Here is a 20,064-nt window from a genome sequence, read left to right as displayed (position 1 = left end):
TTAATAACAGATTTCTCATATTTTCTTTGGAAACCACAGGACTTACAGACGTTTCCAGAATCCATCATATAGCAGATAGTTTTGTACATTGCATAAGAGAAGAAGAATTCTGGATTATAGTGGCGGGTGGCTAATATCTAGCATATTTTTATTTTATTTTATTACACCTAAAATTATCCTGAATGCAAACTGGATCAATATGTAGAATAAAGGGGTATTCCCATCTGGGCCATTGACGGCATATCTCTAGGATATGCCATCAAATAGGAGTGGGACCCACCTCTGGGATCCACTCCCATCTCCAGAACGGTGCTCACAAAGTGAAGAACAACATGCATGTGCAGCGTCCCCTCCATTCACTGCTGAGCCATCCACGCAAGTGCCACCACCTGCTGTGATATATCAAAAAAGTCCGAGCTGGAGAGTAGGGCACACTTTCTCACCCAGCCGTGCTCTCAATTTACTAGGATGCTGGGGTCCGCTCTCTCTGTCCTCTGTTAGGAGTAGTCCTGGGCTCCAGCGTCTTCTGTGTATGCTTTACGCTGCAGTCTGTAGAAGGCCTCCAGCCCTGTGTCTTTGGGCGCACCCAAAGTCCCTGGGTATTTAAGGTACCTTTTATAGTGGGATGTTGCCTGAGCTTTTAGGATCCTAGTCTCTAGTGACCAGCAAAGATGTGATCCTTTGTCTGATGACGCGTATACCAAACTCCAGCCTGATAACTTACTCCTATCCATCTGCCCTGACCTTAACCTGTTTCTTGTATTGCCCTATTGCTGCCTGCCCTAACTTTGAACTTGTTTTGCGGATTGATTTGTAAGCTGCCTGCTTGAATTTGGCCTTTTACCGGACTATGAAAATTGCACCAGTGTCTCTGACCGCAAAGGCTCAGCTGCCAAACACCAGGACTATTTCAAGAGATGGCGGCCTGGTTGCTCCAGAGAAGACCAGATCACTGTTTAGCTTTCCATTCTTCTGATCTGTCTGAGGAAGAGAAAAAAAAACGGATCCTGTACAAAAAATTGATTCAACAGGATCAGTTTTTTTTATAGGATCCTGTTTTTTTTTCTCTTCTTCTGATGTATCAGAAGAACGGAAAGCTAAACGATCATATGAACTCAGCCTTAGGCCTCCTGCACACGTGTGCGCCCCATGGCAAATTGTGGGCCGCAATGCACGAACACTGACCGTGGGGCAGCCGCAGCGGATCGCGGACTCATTCACTTTAATGGGTTTGCGATACATCTGTTCTGCACCATTCCACATCTCCGCATTTGCGGACCCATTGAAATGAATGGGTCCGCATCCGTGATGCGGAATACCCACGAAACGGCGCCCGTGTATTGTGGATCCGCAAATGCGGTCCGCAATACGGCCACGGGGAGCACATGTTCGTGTGCAGGAGGCCTTAGTTGGTACAATGGCTCTGCACCCACTGCCCATGGAATTTGGTTATTTTTATAGGGTGTGGCCTATAAAGAAAACATTTCCAAATATGCTTGTCTTTTACAGCATTTTGTAGTGTAGTGGACATTTTTTTATGACTTTTTTGCATGCCTTGCCTATTTATATAGGAAATATGTTCTCCCCTGCCAGCAACTAAGACAATGCATCGTAAAATGCTACTGAGCCAAAAACACTATTCAAGGATTGAAAAAAACACTATTAAAAAGCACTATTTGTTCTGCGTTTAATATTCTCCATAGACTTCTGTGTAACATCTGAAGCTGCCATTTTTTTTAAATAGAAAACATTGCAAAAAAACACCAGCAAAATATGCAAAATGGCAAAAAATAAAGCCATAAAAAAAGACTGTGCAATACCAGCATTAGGGTGGGTTCACACTAGCGTTAGGGATTCCGTTATGGCTTTCCGTTATAACAGGGTGATAACGGAACATAACAGAATCCATAAGACGGAAGGGTGGATCCGTTTTGCTGCCCATAGTCTATGGGCAGCAAAACGGTTCCGCCCTTCCGTCTTATGGATTCCGTTATGTTCCGTTATAACCCTGTTATAACAGAAAGCCATAACGGAATCCCTAACGCTAGTGTGAACCCACCCTTACATTGTCTTAAATTCCTGTGCATGTATAATAAAGAGGAATATACTTAGACTGTGAGTGCCATTGGGGACAGCCCGATGCAAAGTCTGTAAAGAGCTGCGGACTATAAAATAAATATATTTCGATAGGATCGGTGTATATTTCTATCTATGTACTTTGCATACAGAGTAATTGTAGGTGTAATAGCTTTAGTCTCTGGGTACGGATTGGTGATGTGATTTGGCCCAACTTCCTATATAGGTTATTTAATAATGGATAATAATTGTTGTCTTGCTCAGGATGCTCTCTTTGCCGGCAGATCAACTCACAATGATCTGGCTAGTGGCTACAAACCGATTCAATGTATTGGTAAGCACAATGTGCATGAATTTTATGGCATTTATGTAATTCCTGATTCCGCCAATTTGCGTATATGCCAATACTTCGAGTAACAGCACATGCGCAAGATTACCATGGCCATGCAAGATTTGTGGCCATGTTAATCTGCCGGTGCATTAGCACCCTCCCTCACAGATATTACATACAAATCGATTAGTTCCTCCCTACACCACACCTGTTCACAGGTTGCCTTTGATATTGCAGCTCAGTCCCTATCACGTTAATCGAGCTGTAATACGTGGTGCAGCATTGCCTTATAAAGAAAGCAGCCATGTTTTTCTAATCCTGGACATGTCACATGTGTAATTATTCTGAAGCCAGCGTAATAGTTCCACAAGCAAAATAAATCTACTTAAAGAGCACTCAGTGGAATGTCGGGTTTCTAAAGATGGTGCCTACTCAGGAGCTGAGCGGGTGTCTTAGCCGCTGGGTTTCTGCTGTTTTACACACCAGACTCCTGGAGGCAATAGCAAAGTAGAAAAAATGGTTTTGGCACTAAAGTTGTAATCCAATAAAAGCTTCTTCTTCCTTATTGATACACATATACATCAGCAGACATAACCACGGAGCATGCGGTAATCGTTGACGGGTTTCGGACTGTCTGTCCTTAGTCGTAACAATGTTCCATGTTGGTTTAAGATATTTAAGGCCAACATCCCCTACCCCAACACAAAACCTCTGTGGTTATGTCTGCTGATGTATATGTGTATCAATAAAGAAGAAGCTTTTATTGGATTACATCTTTAGTGCCCAACATTTTTTTCTACTTTCTTGCTGTTTCACTGGGACACACCCAAAGGTTTCTGGAGACACGGGAGGACAAAAGCCAAGGAGGTGAGCTAGAAAAACAACCTTATATGTATGTTGTCCTGGAGGCAATGTCTGTGATCGACTATAATGCCGATCATTGACTTTTAACCCCTCAGATGCAGTGGTCAATTGATATTACCGCATCTGAGAGGTCTTTTCCTGGGAGCGAGATCGAGCCGTTCGGCTGCTGTGGCCTTCTGAAGGCTCCAAGGGCTGCCACAGCAATATTCCTATGAAGCCCTGCCCACAATAGTCAAGTCTCCTAGGGGGGCTTTAAAAAAGTGTAAAAAAAAATAACAAGGTTTTAAAACATAACATTTAAAAATTCTAATCACTCTTCCCTACATGCAAACAAAAATTAAATAAACAATAAAAAAATAAAAAAAACAATCAAAGACATTACAGCTTTCCAAAATGCCTATCCTGAGGATAGGTCATCAATATTAAGCACCAAAAAACAGCATATCTCCACCGCACACTAGATCGAGACTGGCGGGACGTTACAGGTGCCAGCCTTGATAAATCCCCTCCTGCATAGCTTCCATTGGAGGTGACAAACATGTTTCTTATAGTTACAAGCTCACTTACTTGTGTTTCCACGTCTGTAAGTTTCCTTGTCTGCTCTGCTGTTTGGCTTAGAAGACTCGTTCCTATTTCCAACATGGTTGCTGTCTGGTTCTGAACTGCATTCTGCTGCATCTGGACCATCTCGGATTTCATATTGTCCACAATATAGTTCTCCAGCTGTGGAATAACATATACATCCATAAGAAACCAGAAAGAGTCACTGTAAAAAACCCTGCATTAAATGGAATGTATAGTCAGAAAAGGACCTATTGTTTATTAAATAATTATTGGTGATGTTAAATATCTATGATAAAAACATACAAAAACAAACAAACATAAAATCCTGTACTTTTCACACTGGCTACTAAGCCAATAATAGGTGCCACTGGCTCTTACTGATCTGTACATATCACTTTTCAGCAGTCATCTCAATGTCATAACAGGCAGGATTACAGTGACAGATATCCCATATGAGATCCACGTAGGCAGATTTCTAATAAGTATAATTATTTTGAATTCTGTATTATTTTACAGTGATAAAAAAGGACAATAAGCACGGTGACCTAACTTAAAGGGTTTTCCAGTTTTTTTCCCCCAGGAACAATGTTTCTCTTATCATAGGGTAAGGGGTGAGGGCGAGCTGCATTACTAGACTTGGACAAAGCGGTACTGTTTCAGAAAAAAAAAAAGACCTTTTTCCTAATCTTGGAAACCCCTTTAATTATTGTCTAGGATACGGCGCACAATATCTTTACCAGCTCTGTTTACCGTGGTTGCAGTGAAGTAAGGAATCTGCGTTCACGGTGCAGTGTTAATCATTGCAATAACCCCGGACAGTAATCACTTGATTAATTACAACAAGGTCATCACATAAGAAGGGCCGAGGGGAAAGGAAACTGATCATTTGTAATTTGTTGGAATTAATTGGACGTTTTGGGGGGAAAAAAAATAATTTCCTTGTCCCAAGAGAAACCAAGTACAAGTTCTGTCCTTTGCAGATGATTCATCAGTCTTCAGAGGTCCTCTGGGTGGCTTAGCTGCTTGTACATGGTCTTCTATGGAGTTCATCACTGGCTGCTTCATAACACATATTATAGGCACAACTTCAATTTTTATGCATTTAAAGGGTTTGTCTGATTGAGAAACCACATAATAAAAAATACACACAGGAGTCTCCTTCTCAGGATCCTTATCCTTTAACCCATGATGGGTTAAAAAAAAATAAGTTGTAGTTTTATTCCGGCCCACCCCCATTATAGTCAATGGGGCCGGCGGCACGGTGCACTAGCGGCAGCACGGATCCGGCAGGCTGTGCACCCGCCGGAATATCCTGCCGGAGAAGGCTGCCGCTAGTGTGAAAGTAGCCTAAGAGGATTGTCTCTTCCTATCTCTGGAGGTCCTGGCATGTCCATGCACTACTATCCACTGATTTTAATGGGCATCATGTAATACTCAGTTAAACCTTTGGTGGCGCTCCGGTTTAAGCAGAATGGGACTTTTAAAAAGACTATGTAATTTTTTTGGATATATATCTATAGATCTTTTTAGCTACATATCCATGGGTGTACCCATCTGATCTATCTATCTATCTATCTATCTATCTATCTATCTAGCGCTATCTGTCTACCTACCTATCTACCCACCCATATCTCATTACCATCTATTATCTAATATTATATATTTCATATCTATCTATCTATCTATCTCATGTCTATCTATATCTATCTATTTATCTAGGTATCGATCTATCTCATATTTATCTGTCTATCTGTTCTTTCTTTCTTTCTTTCTCTATTTGTATCTATCTATCTATCTATCTATCTATCCTTTTTAAATTATTCCAAAGCTCCTATTAAAAGACAATGTAACTGGGAGTCAGTGGTGGTCTTGTGTCTACTCAGTCAGCTCACTCTTTGCTTTCCTCATAGTATGCCCTGAGAAGGCGAGCCCCGCCATTAGCCGTTCTGCACATCCTGCATACATTTTCTCTGCTGAGCCTTCAGTTTTCATTTTACCAATTGTAAAACTTTTCAGGATTTAGAAAATTGAAATGAACTGTTCAAATGTATAGAATTCCATTTTGACAAATCCAGTCTAGTAGGCTCTGCCGGATATTATCTGAGTTCCTCTCTGAACTCTCCTGATTATATCTATTTCCATAAAGTACTTAGTGATGTTAGCAGCGTATGATATTTCATCAGATCACCTAGAAATCACAGACCTTAAGCATTATCTTCTGTCATTTGACCTCTTTCTGAAACGATTCGTCTTGTGTTACATTGTTCATATTCTCCCTGGCAGGAAAGGTTCATGTGTCTTCAGCTCTCGAAGCTGACCACTCCATCACTGATAGGGCCTGACAGTTCTCCTGTCTGCCGAGGAAACTACTAGGATTCCCAAAGTAATTATCAATTCTATGAAAGTAACTCTCATCTGTTATTCCTCCTGGAAATGCATGAATACATTAACAACTGCCTGTTTCCATTACTCTTATTTTTATATTACTCACTTATATAATGCTGCTACATTCCGCAGCGCTTTACAAACACCGCATCAAGCTGTCCCCAATGGGGCTCACAATCTAAGGTCCCTATCAGTATGTTGTTGGAGTATGGGAGGAAACCGGAGGAAACCCACACAAACATGGGGAGAACATACAAACTTCATGCAGATGTTGTCCTTGGTCGTATTCAAACCTAGGACCCCGTCGCTGCACGGCACCAGTGCTAACCACTGAGCCACCTTGCTGCCATGGCGCATGTCCCCACACATTCTGATATTTCCCAATCAATTTCAAATGTATTTCTTTACTTAACGTTAGTCACCTTAGATAATGTGTTCAATTTATTGGTTATATTGTTTGGGTTTTTAATTTTTTGATTATGTCTGTTATATTGTATTTTTTTAACATAATTTTTTCATTTTTTTTTACCCATTTTTTTTAAGAACTTTTCCATGGAGAATAAAAAAAAAAAAGCCCTACTCACCTCCATCGATTCCTTGCCGCTATCATTATGGCACTGCTCCAGTCTCTGCTGCTCTGCACTTCCTGTTCTGGCTTGATATGCTAGAACCGCTAGGAAAGACCCACTCAGCCAGTCTGCAGCCTCAGCAAAGACCCATTTCAGCCAATGATTGACTGGGGGGCTACCCATTACAGCTTGCTGAGCTGGGAGAGAAAGTGCAAAGCAGCGGGAACTGAAGCAGTGGCAGAATGGAATCAGCGGGGATCATGAGAAGTGAGCAAAGCTTCTTTGTTATTTGTTACTTGCCATACAGTTTAATGGGGTTCTTCGGGAATGATTTAAAAGGGCCTCTTCCAATTTGTTCTAGAATGTGAGCAGGACTGGCTGCCACCACCTGCAGAGGTGCCTTGTGGGGTGAGGTGGTGACGCTTTACCACATAATACACTGCAATAAGTGGCTATGATTGGCTACTGCCTACGATATGCCATTAGGGCTGAGGAGCCTGACAGTAATGGTGACCGATCTGTAGTACATGCAAGTGCCAGAGCGTAGTGCATAATGCACAAAGCAAACAAGGACTACAAGTAGCAGCACATGCAAACATTGCAAAACGTGAATTATGTAAACTGCATTACTGCTATACTTGCTATATGAAAATTAGAAGCTCTTTGCGCACATTTTTGATCAAGAATATGTCGGGCCCCTCGCCAATAACAAGGTGGCTTCTAACAGACGGGACCTGCACTAACAGTCTTTCCTCTCCTGGGCTTTTGGTGACGTAAAATCTAGTTATGGGATACTCTGATTAAAAGCACCGGGCAAATGGATGGAAGTGCACAGTCTAAGAGAGGCAAGACTGTTAGTGTAGGTCCTGTCTGATAGAAGCTACCTTGTCGTTGGTAGATGGGCCCGACATATTCTTGACCAAAAATATCCAATTTTCATATAGTAAGTGTAGCAGTAATGTAACTTTCTTTTGCAGACCAAAATACCCTAACCAGTCCTGCTCACATTCTAGGACCTGCTCCCTCTCCCCCTAACCAGTCCTGCTCACATTCTAGGACCTGCTCCCTCTCCCCCTAACCAGTCCTGCTCACATTCTAGGACCTGCTCCCTCTCCCCCTAACCAGTCCTGCTTACATTCTAGGACCTGCTCCCTCTCCCCTATCCAGCACTGCTCACATTCTAGGACCTGCCCACTACGCTCCTTAGCCTCGGCCATCTTTAAAGATCTGACCAGCCCCATACAGGTACTGCACTGGTTGGGAAGGGGTTCAATCATTCCTGGAGAACCTTTTATGAGCCGAAAGCCGCCTATAAAAATAAATATATGGGTATTTGTTCATTTTTTGGGTGATCTGCAGCACCTTTAGGGACTGATTTTTTTGCAGACATTTTTTCAGGGGCTGATTTTTTGTGTGGAAATATCAGAAAATAAGTTCCATTCACCTGAATGGATCTTGCAGAATACCAAGGGCTTTTTGCCAAAACAACTTAAATTAGAAGAAGGGAATGGATAGTCAGTTGCAGAATTTTCTGCAACAAAATCTGCCCTGCGTGAAGGCACCCTTAATCGAGCTAATTATCAGGAACAAGTATTCTCAATAATTGGCCTAATTCTGTAAAAGGACCAATTAGATTGTGAGTCCATTTTGGGACAGAGACTGATGTGAAGGTGACAATGTCTGCACACTGATATGGAATATGGCAAAGCTATATAAGCAACAACAAGAAAAATACATATAAAAATCATTTTAGAAGTGTGTATATATAATAGGAATAACACTGTAAAGTTGGAAAGCGACGCTGATTAAAGCTGCATCCATGGGCCCTGGCTCTCTGGTGTTGTTGGTGATTAGGGATGAGCGAACTCGAACTGTATAGTTCGGGTTCGTACCGAATTTTGGGGTGTCCGTGACACGGACCCGAACCCGGACATTTTCGTAAAAGTCCGGGTTCGGGTTCGGTGTTCGTCGCTTTCTTCGCGCTTTTGTGACGCTTTCTTGGCGCTTTTTGAAAGGCTGCAAAGCAGCCAATCAACAAGCGTCATACTACTTGCCCCAAGAGGCCATCACAGCCATGCCTACTATTGGCATGGCTGTGATTGGCCAGAGCACCATGTGACCCAGCCTCTATTTAAGCTGGAGTCACATAGCGCCGCCCGTCACTCTGCTCTGATTAGCGTAGGGAGAGGTTGCGGCTGCGACAGTAGGGCGAGATTAGGCAGATTAACTCCTCCAAAGGACTTGATTAACTGATCGATCTGCAGCTGTGGATCATTGAGCTGCTGATCCTCAATTGCTCACTGTTTTTAGGCTGCCCAGACCGTTTGTCAGTCACATTTTTCTGGGGTGATCGGCGGCCATTTTGTGTCTTGTGGTGCGCCAGCACAAGCTGCGACCAAGTGCATTTAACCCTCAATGGTGTGGTTGTTTTTTGGCTAAAGCCTACATCAGGGTGAAGCTGTCACACCAAGTGCATTTAACCCTCAGTAGTGTGGTTGGTCAAGCTATCACACCAAGTGCATTTAACCAGCAACAGTCTGTTCATTTTTTGGCCATATACTAAATCAGGGGCAAGCTGCGCCCGTCACCAAGTGCATTTAACCCTCAGTAGTGTGGTTGGTCAAGCTGTGACACCAAGTGCATTTAACCAGCAATAGTCTGTTCATTTTTTGGCCATATACTACATCAGGGGCAAGCTGCGCCCATCACCAAGTGCATTTAACCAGCAATAGTGTGGTTATTTTTTGGCCATATCCCAGTCTAATTCTGTCACTAAATCCATACCGGTCACCCAGCGCCTAAATACTAGGCCTCAAATTTATATCCCGCTAAATCTCTCGTTACCGCTGTCCTGTTGTGGCTGGGAAAGTTATTTAGTGTCCGTCAAAGCACATTTTTTGTTCTGGGTTGAAATACAATTCCCAATTTAGCAATTTAAAAATTTAGTGGTTTCTGCTATATCAGAGCTATTTGAAATCTATCCCTAAAAGGGTATATAATATTCAAGGTGCACATAGGGTCATTCAGAATAACTTCACACACCCGCTACTGTGCATTTCCAAGTCTAATTCTGTCACTAAACCCATACCTGTCACCCAGCGCCTAAATACTAGGCCTCAAATTCATATCCAGCTAAATCTGTCGTTAGTGCTGTAGCTGGGCGAGTTATTTAGTGTCCGTTCAAGCACATTTCTTGTTCTGGGTTGAAATACAATTCCCAATTTAGCAATTTCATAATTTAGTGGTTTCTGCTATATCAGAGCTATTTGAAATCTATCCCTAAAAGGGTATATAATATTCAAGGTGCACATTGGGTCATTCAGAATAACTTCACACACACCCGCTACTGTGTATTTCCAAGTCTAATTCTGTCACTAAACCCATACCTGTCACCCAGCGCCTAAATACTAGGCCTCAAATTCATATCCAGCTAAATCTGTCCTTAGTGCTGTAGCTGGGCGAGTTATTTAGTGTCCGTTCAAGCACATTTCTTGTTCTGGGTTGAAATACAATTCCCAATTTAGCAATTTCATAATTTAGTGGTTTCTGCTATATCAGAGCTATTTGAAATCTATCCCTAAAAGGGTATATAATATTCAAGGTGCACATTGGGTCATTCAGAATAACTTCACACACACCCGCTACTGTGTATTTCCAAGTCTAATTCTGTCACTAAACCCATACCTGTCACCCAGCGCCTAAATACTAGGCCTCAAATTTATATCCAGCTAAATCTGTCCTTAGTGCTGTAGCTGGGCGAGTTATTTAGTGTCCGTTCAAGCACATTTCTTGTTCTGGGTTGAAATACAATTCCCAATTTAGCAATTTCATAATTTAGTGGTTTCTGCTATATCAGAGCTATTTGAAATCTATCCCTAAAAGGGTAGATCATATTGAAGGTGCACATAGGGACATTCAGAATAACTTCACACACCCGCTACTGTGCATTTCCAAGTCTAATTCTGTCACTAAACCCATACCTGTCACCCAGCGCCTAAATACTAGGCCTCAAATTTATATCCAGCTAAATCTGTCCTTAGTGCTGTAGCTGGGCGAGTTATTTAGTGTCCGTTCAAGCACATTTCTTGTTCTGGGTTGAAATACAATTCCCAATTTAGCAATTTCATAATTTAGTGGTTTCTGCTATATCAGAGCTATTTGAAATCTATCCCTAAAAGGGTATATAATATTCAAGGTGCACATTGGGTCATTCAGAATAACTTCACACACACCCGCTACTGTGTATTTCCAAGTCTAATTCTGTCACTAAACCCATACCTGTCACCCAGCGCCTAAATACTAGGCCTCAAATTTATATCCAGCTAAATCTGTCCTTAGTGCTGTAGCTGGGCGAGTTATTTAGTGTCCGTTCAAGCACATTTCTTGTTCTGGGTTGAAATACAATTCCCAATTTAGCAATTTCATAATTTAGTGGTTTCTGCTATATCAGAGCTATTTGAAATCTATCCCTAAAAGGGTAGATCATATTGAAGGTGCACATAGGGACATTCAGAATAACTTCACACACCCGCTACTGTGCATTTCCAAGTCTAATTCTGTCACTAAACCCATACCTGTCACCCAGCGCCTAAATACTAGGCCTCAAATTTATATCCAGCTAAATCTGTCCTTAGTGCTGTAGCTGGGCGAGTTATTTAGTGTCCGTTCAAGCACATTTCTTGTTCTGGGTTGAAATACAATTCCCAATTTAGCAATTTCATAATTTAGTGGTTTCTGCTATATCAGAGCTATTTGAAATCTATCCCTAAAAGGGTATATAATATTCAAGGTGCACATTGGGTCATTCAGAATAACTTCACACACACCCGCTACTGTGTATTTCCAAGTCTAATTCTGTCACTAAACCCATACCTGTCACCCAGCGCCTAAATACTAGGCCTCAAATTTATATCCAGCTAAATCTGTCCTTAGTGCTGTAGCTGGGCGAGTTATTTAGTGTCCGTTCAAGCACATTTCTTGTTCTGGGTTGAAATACAATTCCCAATTTAGCAATTTCATAATTTAGTGGTTTCTGCTATATCAGAGCTATTTGAAATCTATCCCTAAAAGGGTATATAATATTCAAGGTGCACATTGGGTCATTCAGAATAACTTCACACACACCCGCTACTGTGTATTTCTAAGTCTAATTCTGTCACTAAACCCATACCTGTCACCCAGCGCCTAAATACTAGGCCTCAAATTTATATCCTGCTAAATCTCTCGTTATCGCTGTCCTGTTGTGGCTGGGAAAGTTATTTAGTGTCCGTCAAAGCACATTTTTTGTTCTGGGTTGAAATACAATTCCCAATTTAGCAATTTCATAATTTAGTGGTTTCTGCTATATCAGAGCTATTTGAAATCTATCCCTAAAAGGGTATATAATATTCAAGGTGCACATTGGGTCATTCAGAATAACTTCACACACACCCGCTACTGTGTATTTCCAAGTCTAATTCTGTCACTAAACCCATACCTGTCACCCAGCGCCTAAATACTAGGCCTCAAATTTATATCCTGCTAAATCTCTCGTTAACGCTGTCCTGTTGTGGCTGGGAAAGTTATTTAGTGTCCGTCAAAGCACATTTTTTGTTCTGGGTTGAAATACAATTCCCAATTTAGCAATTTCATAATTTAGTGGTTTCTGCTATATCAGAGCTATTTGAAATCTATCCCTAAAAGGGTATATAATATTCAAGGTGCACATTGGGTCATTCAGAATAACTTCACACACACCCGCTACTGTGTATTTCTAAGTCTAATTCTGTCACTAAACCCATACCTGTCACCCAGCGCCTAAATACTAGGCCTCAAATTTATATCCTGCTAAATCTCTCGTTAACGCTGTCCTGTTGTAGCTGGGAAAGTTATTTAGTGTCCGTCAAAGCACATTTTTTGTTCTGGGTTGAAATACAATTCCCAATTTAGCAATTTCATAATTTAGTGGTTTCTGCTATATCAGAGCTATTTGAAATCTATCCCTAAAAGGGTATATAATATTCAAGGTGCACATTGGGTCATTCAGAATAACTTCACACACACACGCTTCTGTGCATTTCCAAGTCGAATTCTGTCACTAAATCCATACCGGTCACCCAGCGCCTAAATACTAGGCCTCAAATTTATATCCCGCTGAATTTGAATACAATACATTGGGCCAAATAATATATTTGTTGTTGTGGTGAACCATAACAATGAGAAAAACATCTAGTAAGGGACGCGGACGTGGACATGGTCGTGGTGGTGTTAGTGGACCCTCTGGTGCTGGGAGAGGACGTGGCCGTTCTGCCACATCCACACGTCCTAGTGTACCAACTACCTCAGGTCCCAGTAGCCGCCAGAATTTACAGCGATATATGGTGGGGCCCAATGCCGTTCTAAGGATGGTAAGGCCTGAGCAGGTACAGGCATTAGTCAATTGGGTGTCCGACAGTGGATCCAGCACGTTCACATTATCTCCCACCCAGTCTTCTGCAGAAAGCGCACAGATGGCGCCTGAAAACCAACCCCATCAGTCTGTCACATCACCCCCATGCATACCAGGGAAACTGTCTCAGCCTCAAGTTATGCAGCAGTCTCTTATGCTGTTTGAAGACTCCGCTGGCAGGGTTTCCCAAGGGCATCCACCTAGCCCTTCCCCAGCGGTGAAAGACATAGAATGCACTGACGCACAACCACTTATGTTTCCTGATGATGAGGACATGGGAATACCACCTCAGCATGTCTCTGATGATGACGAAACACAGGTGCCAACTGCTGCGTCTTTCTGCAGTGTGCAGACTGAACAGGAGGTCAGGGATCAAGACTGGGTGGAAGACGATGCAGGGGACGATGAGGTCCTAGACCCCACATGGAATGAAGGTCGTGCCACTGACTTTCACAGTTCGGAGGAAGAGGCAGTGGTGAGACCGAGCCAACAGCGTAGCAAAAGAGGGAGCAGTGGGCAAAAGCAGAACACCCGCCGCCAAGAGACTCCGCCTGCTACTGACCGCCGCCATCTGGGACCGAGCACCCCAAAGGCAGCTTCAAGGAGTTCCCTGGCATGGCACTTCTTCAAACAATGTGCTGACGACAAGACCCGAGTGGTTTGCACGCTGTGCCATCAGAGCCTGAAGCGAGGCATTAACGTTCTGAACCTGAGCACAACCTGCATGACCAGGCACCTGCATGCAAAGCATGAACTGCAGTGGAGTAAACACCTTAAAACCAAGGAAGTCACTCAGGCTCCCCCTGCTACCTCTTCTGCTGCTGCCGCCTCGGCCTATTCTGCTGCTGCCGCCTCGGCCTCTTCCTCCGCCTCTGGAGGAACGTTGGCACCTGCCGCCCAGCAAACAGGGGATGTACCACCAACACCACCACCACCACCACCTCCGTCACCAAGCGTCTCAACCATGTCACACGCCAGCGTTCAGCTCTCCATCTCACAAACATTTGATAGAAAGCGTAAATTCCCACCTAGCCACCCTCGATCCCTGGCCCTGAATGCCAGCATTTCTAAACTACTGGCCTATGAAATGCTGTCATTTAGGCTGGTGGACACAGACAGCTTCAAACAGCTCATGTCGCTTGCTGTCCCACAGTATGTTGTTCCCAGCCGGCACTACTTCTCCAAGAGAGCCGTGCCTTCCCTGCACAACCAAGTATCCCATAAAATCAAGTGTGCACTGCGCAACGCCATCTGTAGCAAGGTCCACCTAACCACAGATACGTGGACCAGTAAGCACGGCCAGGGACGCTATATCTCCCTAACTGCACACTGGGTAAATGTAGTGGCAGCTGGGCCCCAGGCGGAGAGCTGTTTGGCGCACGTCCTTCCGCCGCCAAGGATCGCAGGGCAACATTCTTTGCCTCCTGTTGCCACCTCCTCCTTCTCGGCTTCCTCCTCCTCTTCTTCCACCTGCTCATCCAGTCAGCCACACACCTTCACCACCAACTTCAGCACAGCCCGGGGTAAACGTCAGCAGGCCATTCTGAAACTCATATGTTTGGGGGACAGGCCCCACACCGCACAGGAGTTGTGGCGGGGTATTGAACAACAGACCGACGAGTGGTTGCTGCCGGTGAGCCTCAAGCCCGGCCTGGTGGTGTGTGATAATGGGCGAAATCTCGTTGCAGCTCTGGGACTAGCCAATTTGACGCACATCCCTTGCTTGGCGCATGTGCTGAATTTGGTGGTGCAGAAGTTCATTCACAACTACCCCGACATGTCAGAGCTGCTGCATAAAGTGCGGGCCGTCTGTTCGCACTTCCGGCGTTCACATCCTGCTGCTGCTCGCCTGTCTGCGCTACAGCGTAACTTCGGCCTTCCCGCTCACCGCCTCATATGCGACGTGCCCACCAGGTGGAACTCCACCTTGCACATGCTGGACAGACTGTGCGAGCAGCAGCAGGCCATAGTGGAGTTTCAGCTGCAGCACGCACGGGTCAGTCGCACTACAGAACAGCACCACTTCACCACCAATGACTGGGCCTCCATGCGAGACCTGTGTGCCCTGTTGCGCTGTTTCGAGTACTCCACCAACATGGCCAGTGGCGATGACACCGTTATCAGCGTTACAATACCACTTCTATGTCTCCTTGAGAAAACACTTAGGGCGATGATGGAAGAGGAGGTGGCCCAGGAGGAGGAGGAGGAGGAGGAAGAGGGGTCATTTTTAGCACTTTCAGGCCAGTCTCTTCGAAGTGACTCAGAGGGAGGTTTTTGGCAACAGCAGAGGCCAGGTACAAATGTGGCCAGCCAGGGCCCACTACTGGAGGACGAGGAGGACGAGGATGAGGAGGAGGTGGAGGAGGATGAGGATGAAGCATGGTCACAGCGGGGTGGCACCCAACGCAGCTCGGGTCCATCACTGGTGCGTGGCTGGGGGGAAAGGCAGGACGATGACGATACGCCTCCCACAGAGGACAGCTTGTCCTTACCCCTGGGCAGCCTGGCACACATGAGCGACTACATGCTGCAGTGCCTGCGCAACGACAGCAGAGTTGCCCACATTTTAACCTGTGCGGACTACTGGGTTGCCACCCTGCTGGATCCACGCTACAAAGACAATGTGCCCACCTTACTTCCTGCACTGGAGCGTGATAGGAAGATGCGCGAGTACAAGCGCACGTTGGTAGACGCGCTACTGAGAGCATTCCCAAATGTCACAGGGGAACAAGTGGAAGCCCAAGGCCAAGGCAGAGGAGGAGCAAGAGGTCGCCAAGGCAGCTGTGTCACGGCCAGCTCCTCTGAGGGCAGGGTTAGCATGGCAGAGATGTGGAAAACTTTTGTCAACACGCCACAGCTAACTGCACCACCACCTGATACGCAACGTGTTAGCAGGAGGCAACATTTCACTAACATGGTGGAACAGTACGTGTGCACACCCCTCCACGTACTGACTGATGGTTCGGCCCCATTCAACTTCTGGGTCTCTAAATTGTCCACGTGGCCAGAGCTAGCCTTTTATGCCTTGGAGGTGCTGGCCTGCCCGGCAGCCAGCGTTTTGTCTGAACGTGTATTCAGCACGGCAGGGGGCGTCATTACAGACAAACGCAGCCGCCTGTCTACAGCCAATGTGGACAAGCTGACGTTCATAAAAATGAACCAGGCATGGATCCCACAGGACCTGTCCGTCCCTTGTCCAGATTAGACATTAACTACCTCCCCATAACCATATATTATTGGACTCCAGGGCACTTCCTCATTCAATCCTATTTTTATTTTGATTTTACCATTATATTGCGAGGCTACCCAAAGTTGAATGAACCTCTCCTCTGCCTGTGTGCTAGGCCTAAATATATGCCAATGGACTGTTGCAGTGGTGGCTGACATGAAGCCTGATTCTCTGCTATGACATGCAGACTAATTCTCTGCTGACATGAAGCCAGATTGTCTGTTACGGGACCTCTCTCCTCTGCCTGGGTGCTGGGCCTAAATTTATGACAATGGACTGTTGCAGTGGTGGCTGACGTGAAGCCTGATTCTCTGCTATGACATGCAGACTGATTCTCTGCTGACATGAAGCCAGATTGTCTGTTACGGGACCTCTCTGCTCTGCCTGTGTGCTAGGCCTAAATATATGCCAATGGACTGTTGCAGTGGTGGGTGACGTGAAGCCTCATTCTCTGCTATGACATGCAGACTGATTCTCTGCTGACATGAAGCCAGATCGTCTGTTACGGGACCTCTCTGCTCTGCCTGTGTGCTAGGCCTAAATATATGCCAATGGACTGTTGCAGTGGTGGGTGACGTGAAGCCTCATTCTCTGCTATGACATGCAGACTGATTCTCTGCTGACATGAAGCCAGATTGTCTGTTACGGGACCTCTCTCCTCTGCCTGGGTGCTGGGCCTAAATTTATGACAATGGACTGTTGCAGTGGTGGCTGACGTGAAGCCTGATTCTCTGCTATGACATGCAGACTGATTCTCTGCTGACATGAAGCCAGATCCTCTGTTACGGGACCTCTCTCCTCTGCCTGTGTGTGTGCTGGGCCTAAATATATGCCAATGGACTGTTGCAGTGGTGGCTGACGTGAAGCCTTATTCTCTGCTATGACATGCAGACTGATTCTCTGCTGACATGAAGCCAGATTCTCTGTTACGGGACCTCTCTCCTCTGCCTGTGTGTGTGCTGGGCCTAAATATATGCCAATGGACTGTTGCAGTGGTGGCTGACGTGAAGCCTCATTCTCTGCTATGACATGCAGACTAATTCTCTGCTGACATGAAGACAGATTCTCTGTTACGGGACCTCCCTCCTCTGCCTGGGTGCTGGGCCTAAATATATGCCAATGGACTGTTGCAGTGGTGGCTGACGTGAAGCCTCATTCTCTGCTATGACATGCAGACTAATTCTCTGCTGACATGAAGACAGATTCTCTGTTACGGGACCTCCCTCCTCTGCCTGGGTGCTGGGCCTAAATATATGCCAATGGACTGTTGCAGTGGTGGCTGACGTGAAGCCTCATTCTCTGCTATGACATGCATACTGATTCTCTGCTGACATGAAGCCAGATTCTCTGTTACGGGACCTCTCTCCTCTGCCTGTGTGTGTGCTGGGCCTAAATATATGCCAATGGACTGTTGCAGTGGTGGCTGACGTGAAGCCTCATTCTCTGCTATGACATGCAGACTAATTCTCTGCTGACATGAAGACAGATTCTCTGTTACGGGACCTCCCTCCTCTGCCTGGGTGCTGGGCCTAAATATATGCCAATGGACTGTTGCAGTGGTGGCTGACGTGAAGCCTCATTCTCTGCTATGACATGCAGACTGATTCTCTGCTGACATGAAGCCAGATCGTCTGTTACGGGACCTCTCTGCTCTGCCTGTGTGCTAGGCCTAAATATATGCCAATGGACTGTTGCAGTGGTGGGTGACGTGAAGCCTCATTCTCTGCTATGACATGCAGACTGATTCTCTGCTGACATGAAGCCAGATTGTCTGTTACGGGACCTCTCTCCTCTGCCTGTGTGCTAGGCCTAAATATATGCCAATGGACTGTTGCAGTGGTGGCTGACGTGAAGCCTCATTCTCTGCTATGACATGCAGACTGATTCTCTGCTGACATGAAGCCAGATCGTCTGTTACGGGACCTCTCTGCTCTGCCTGTGTGCTAGGCCTAAATATATGCCAATGGACTGTTGCAGTGGTGGGTGACGTGAAGCCTCATTCTCTGCTATGACATGCAGACTGATTCTCTGCTGACATGAAGCCAGATTGTCTGTTACGGGACCTCTCTCCTCTGCCTGGGTGCTGGGCCTAAATTTATGACAATGGACTGTTGCAGTGGTGGCTGACGTGAAGCCTGATTCTCTGCTATGACATGCAGACTGATTCTCTGCTGACATGAAGCCAGATCCTCTGTTACGGGACCTCTCTCCTCTGCCTGTGTGTGTGCTGGGCCTAAATATATGCCAATGGACTGTTGCAGTGGTGGCTGACGTGAAGCCTCATTCTCTGCTATGACATGCAGACTGATTCTCTGCTGACATGAAGCCAGATTCTCTGTTACGGGACCTCTCTCCTCTGCCTGTGTGTGTGCTGGGCCTAAATATATGCCAATGGACTGTTGCAGTGGTGGCTGACGTGAAGCCTCATTCTCTGCTATGACATGCAGACTAATTCTCTGCTGACATGAAGACAGATTCTCTGTTACGGGACCTCCCTCCTCTGCCTGGGTGCTGGGCCTAAATATATGCCAATGGACTGTTGCAGTGGTGGCTGACGTGAAGCCTCATTCTCTGCTATGACATGCAGACTAATTCTCTGCTGACATGAAGACAGATTCTCTGTTACGGGACCTCCCTCCTCTGCCTGGGTGCTGGGCCTAAATATATGCCAATGGACTGTTGCAGTGGTGGCTGACGTGAAGCCTCATTCTCTGCTATGACATGCATACTGATTCTCTGCTGACATGAAGCCAGATTCTCTGTTACGGGACCTCTCTCCTCTGCCTGTGTGTGTGCTGGGCCTAAATATATGCCAATGGACTGTTGCAGTGGTGGCTGACGTGAAGCCTCATTCTCTGCTATGACATGCAGACTAATTCTCTGCTGACATGAAGACAGATTCTCTGTTACGGGACCTCCCTCCTCTGCCTGGGTGCTGGGCCTAAATATATGCCAATGGACTGTTGCAGTGGTGGCTGACGTGAAGCCTCATTCTCTGCTATGACATGCAGACTAATTCTCTGCTGACATGAAGACAGATTCTCTGTTACGGGACCTCTCTCCTCTGCCTGGGTGCCGGGGCCTAAATATCTGAGAATGGACTGTTCCAGTGGTGGGTGACGGGAAGCCAGATTCTCTGCTATGGAACCTCTCTCCAATTGATTTTGGTTAATTTTTATTTATTTAATTTTTATTTTAATTCATTTCCCTATCCACATTTGTTTGCAGGGGATTTACCTACATGTTGCTGCCTTTTGCAGCCCTCTAGCTCTTTCCTGGGCTGTTTTACAGCCTTTTTAGTGCCGAAAAGTTCGGGTCCCCATTGACTTCAATGGGGTTCGGGTTCGGGACGAAGTTCGGATCGGGTTCGGATCCCGAACCCGAACATTTCCGGGATGTTCGGCCGAACTTCTCGAACCCGAACATCCAGGTGTTCGCTCAACTCTATTGGTGATGTCACATGTCTAAATGATAACATGTTATTCCACAATTAAGCTTTTCTATTTATTTTAATGTGCCGGATTGGAATCTGCCCATGGGAAAAGTAAACGTTTATTTTACAGATGGTTTGCCACGCTTTGACTTATGAGGGCTCCTTAATGAATTTCCTTTTTCTGCC

At 45.3% G+C, this 20,064-nt stretch overlaps 1 protein-coding gene across 2 annotated transcripts in view; it reads right to left on the bottom strand.

The window, feature by feature from the left end:
* Positions 1 to 20,064, bottom strand: part of ANGPT1 (angiopoietin 1) — a 326,519-nt gene that overhangs the window by 156,983 nt on the left and 149,472 nt on the right. Inside the window, exon 2 of one of the 2 annotated variants that reach the window (XM_044294293.1) lies at positions 3,839 to 3,994. In XM_044294293.1, the coding sequence (XP_044150228.1) occupies positions 3,839 to 3,994 (156 nt within the window). Of the gene's footprint in view, positions 1 to 3,838; positions 3,995 to 20,064 lie in introns of those variants that run through there. The other variant, XM_044294294.1, reaches the window with a different exon arrangement.

This window comes from Bufo gargarizans, chromosome 5 (genome assembly GCF_014858855.1).
Source record: "Bufo gargarizans isolate SCDJY-AF-19 chromosome 5, ASM1485885v1, whole genome shotgun sequence".
Classification (NCBI taxonomy): Eukaryota; Metazoa; Chordata; class Amphibia; order Anura; family Bufonidae; genus Bufo; species Bufo gargarizans.
This window is presented reverse-complemented; position numbering and strand designations above follow the sequence as displayed.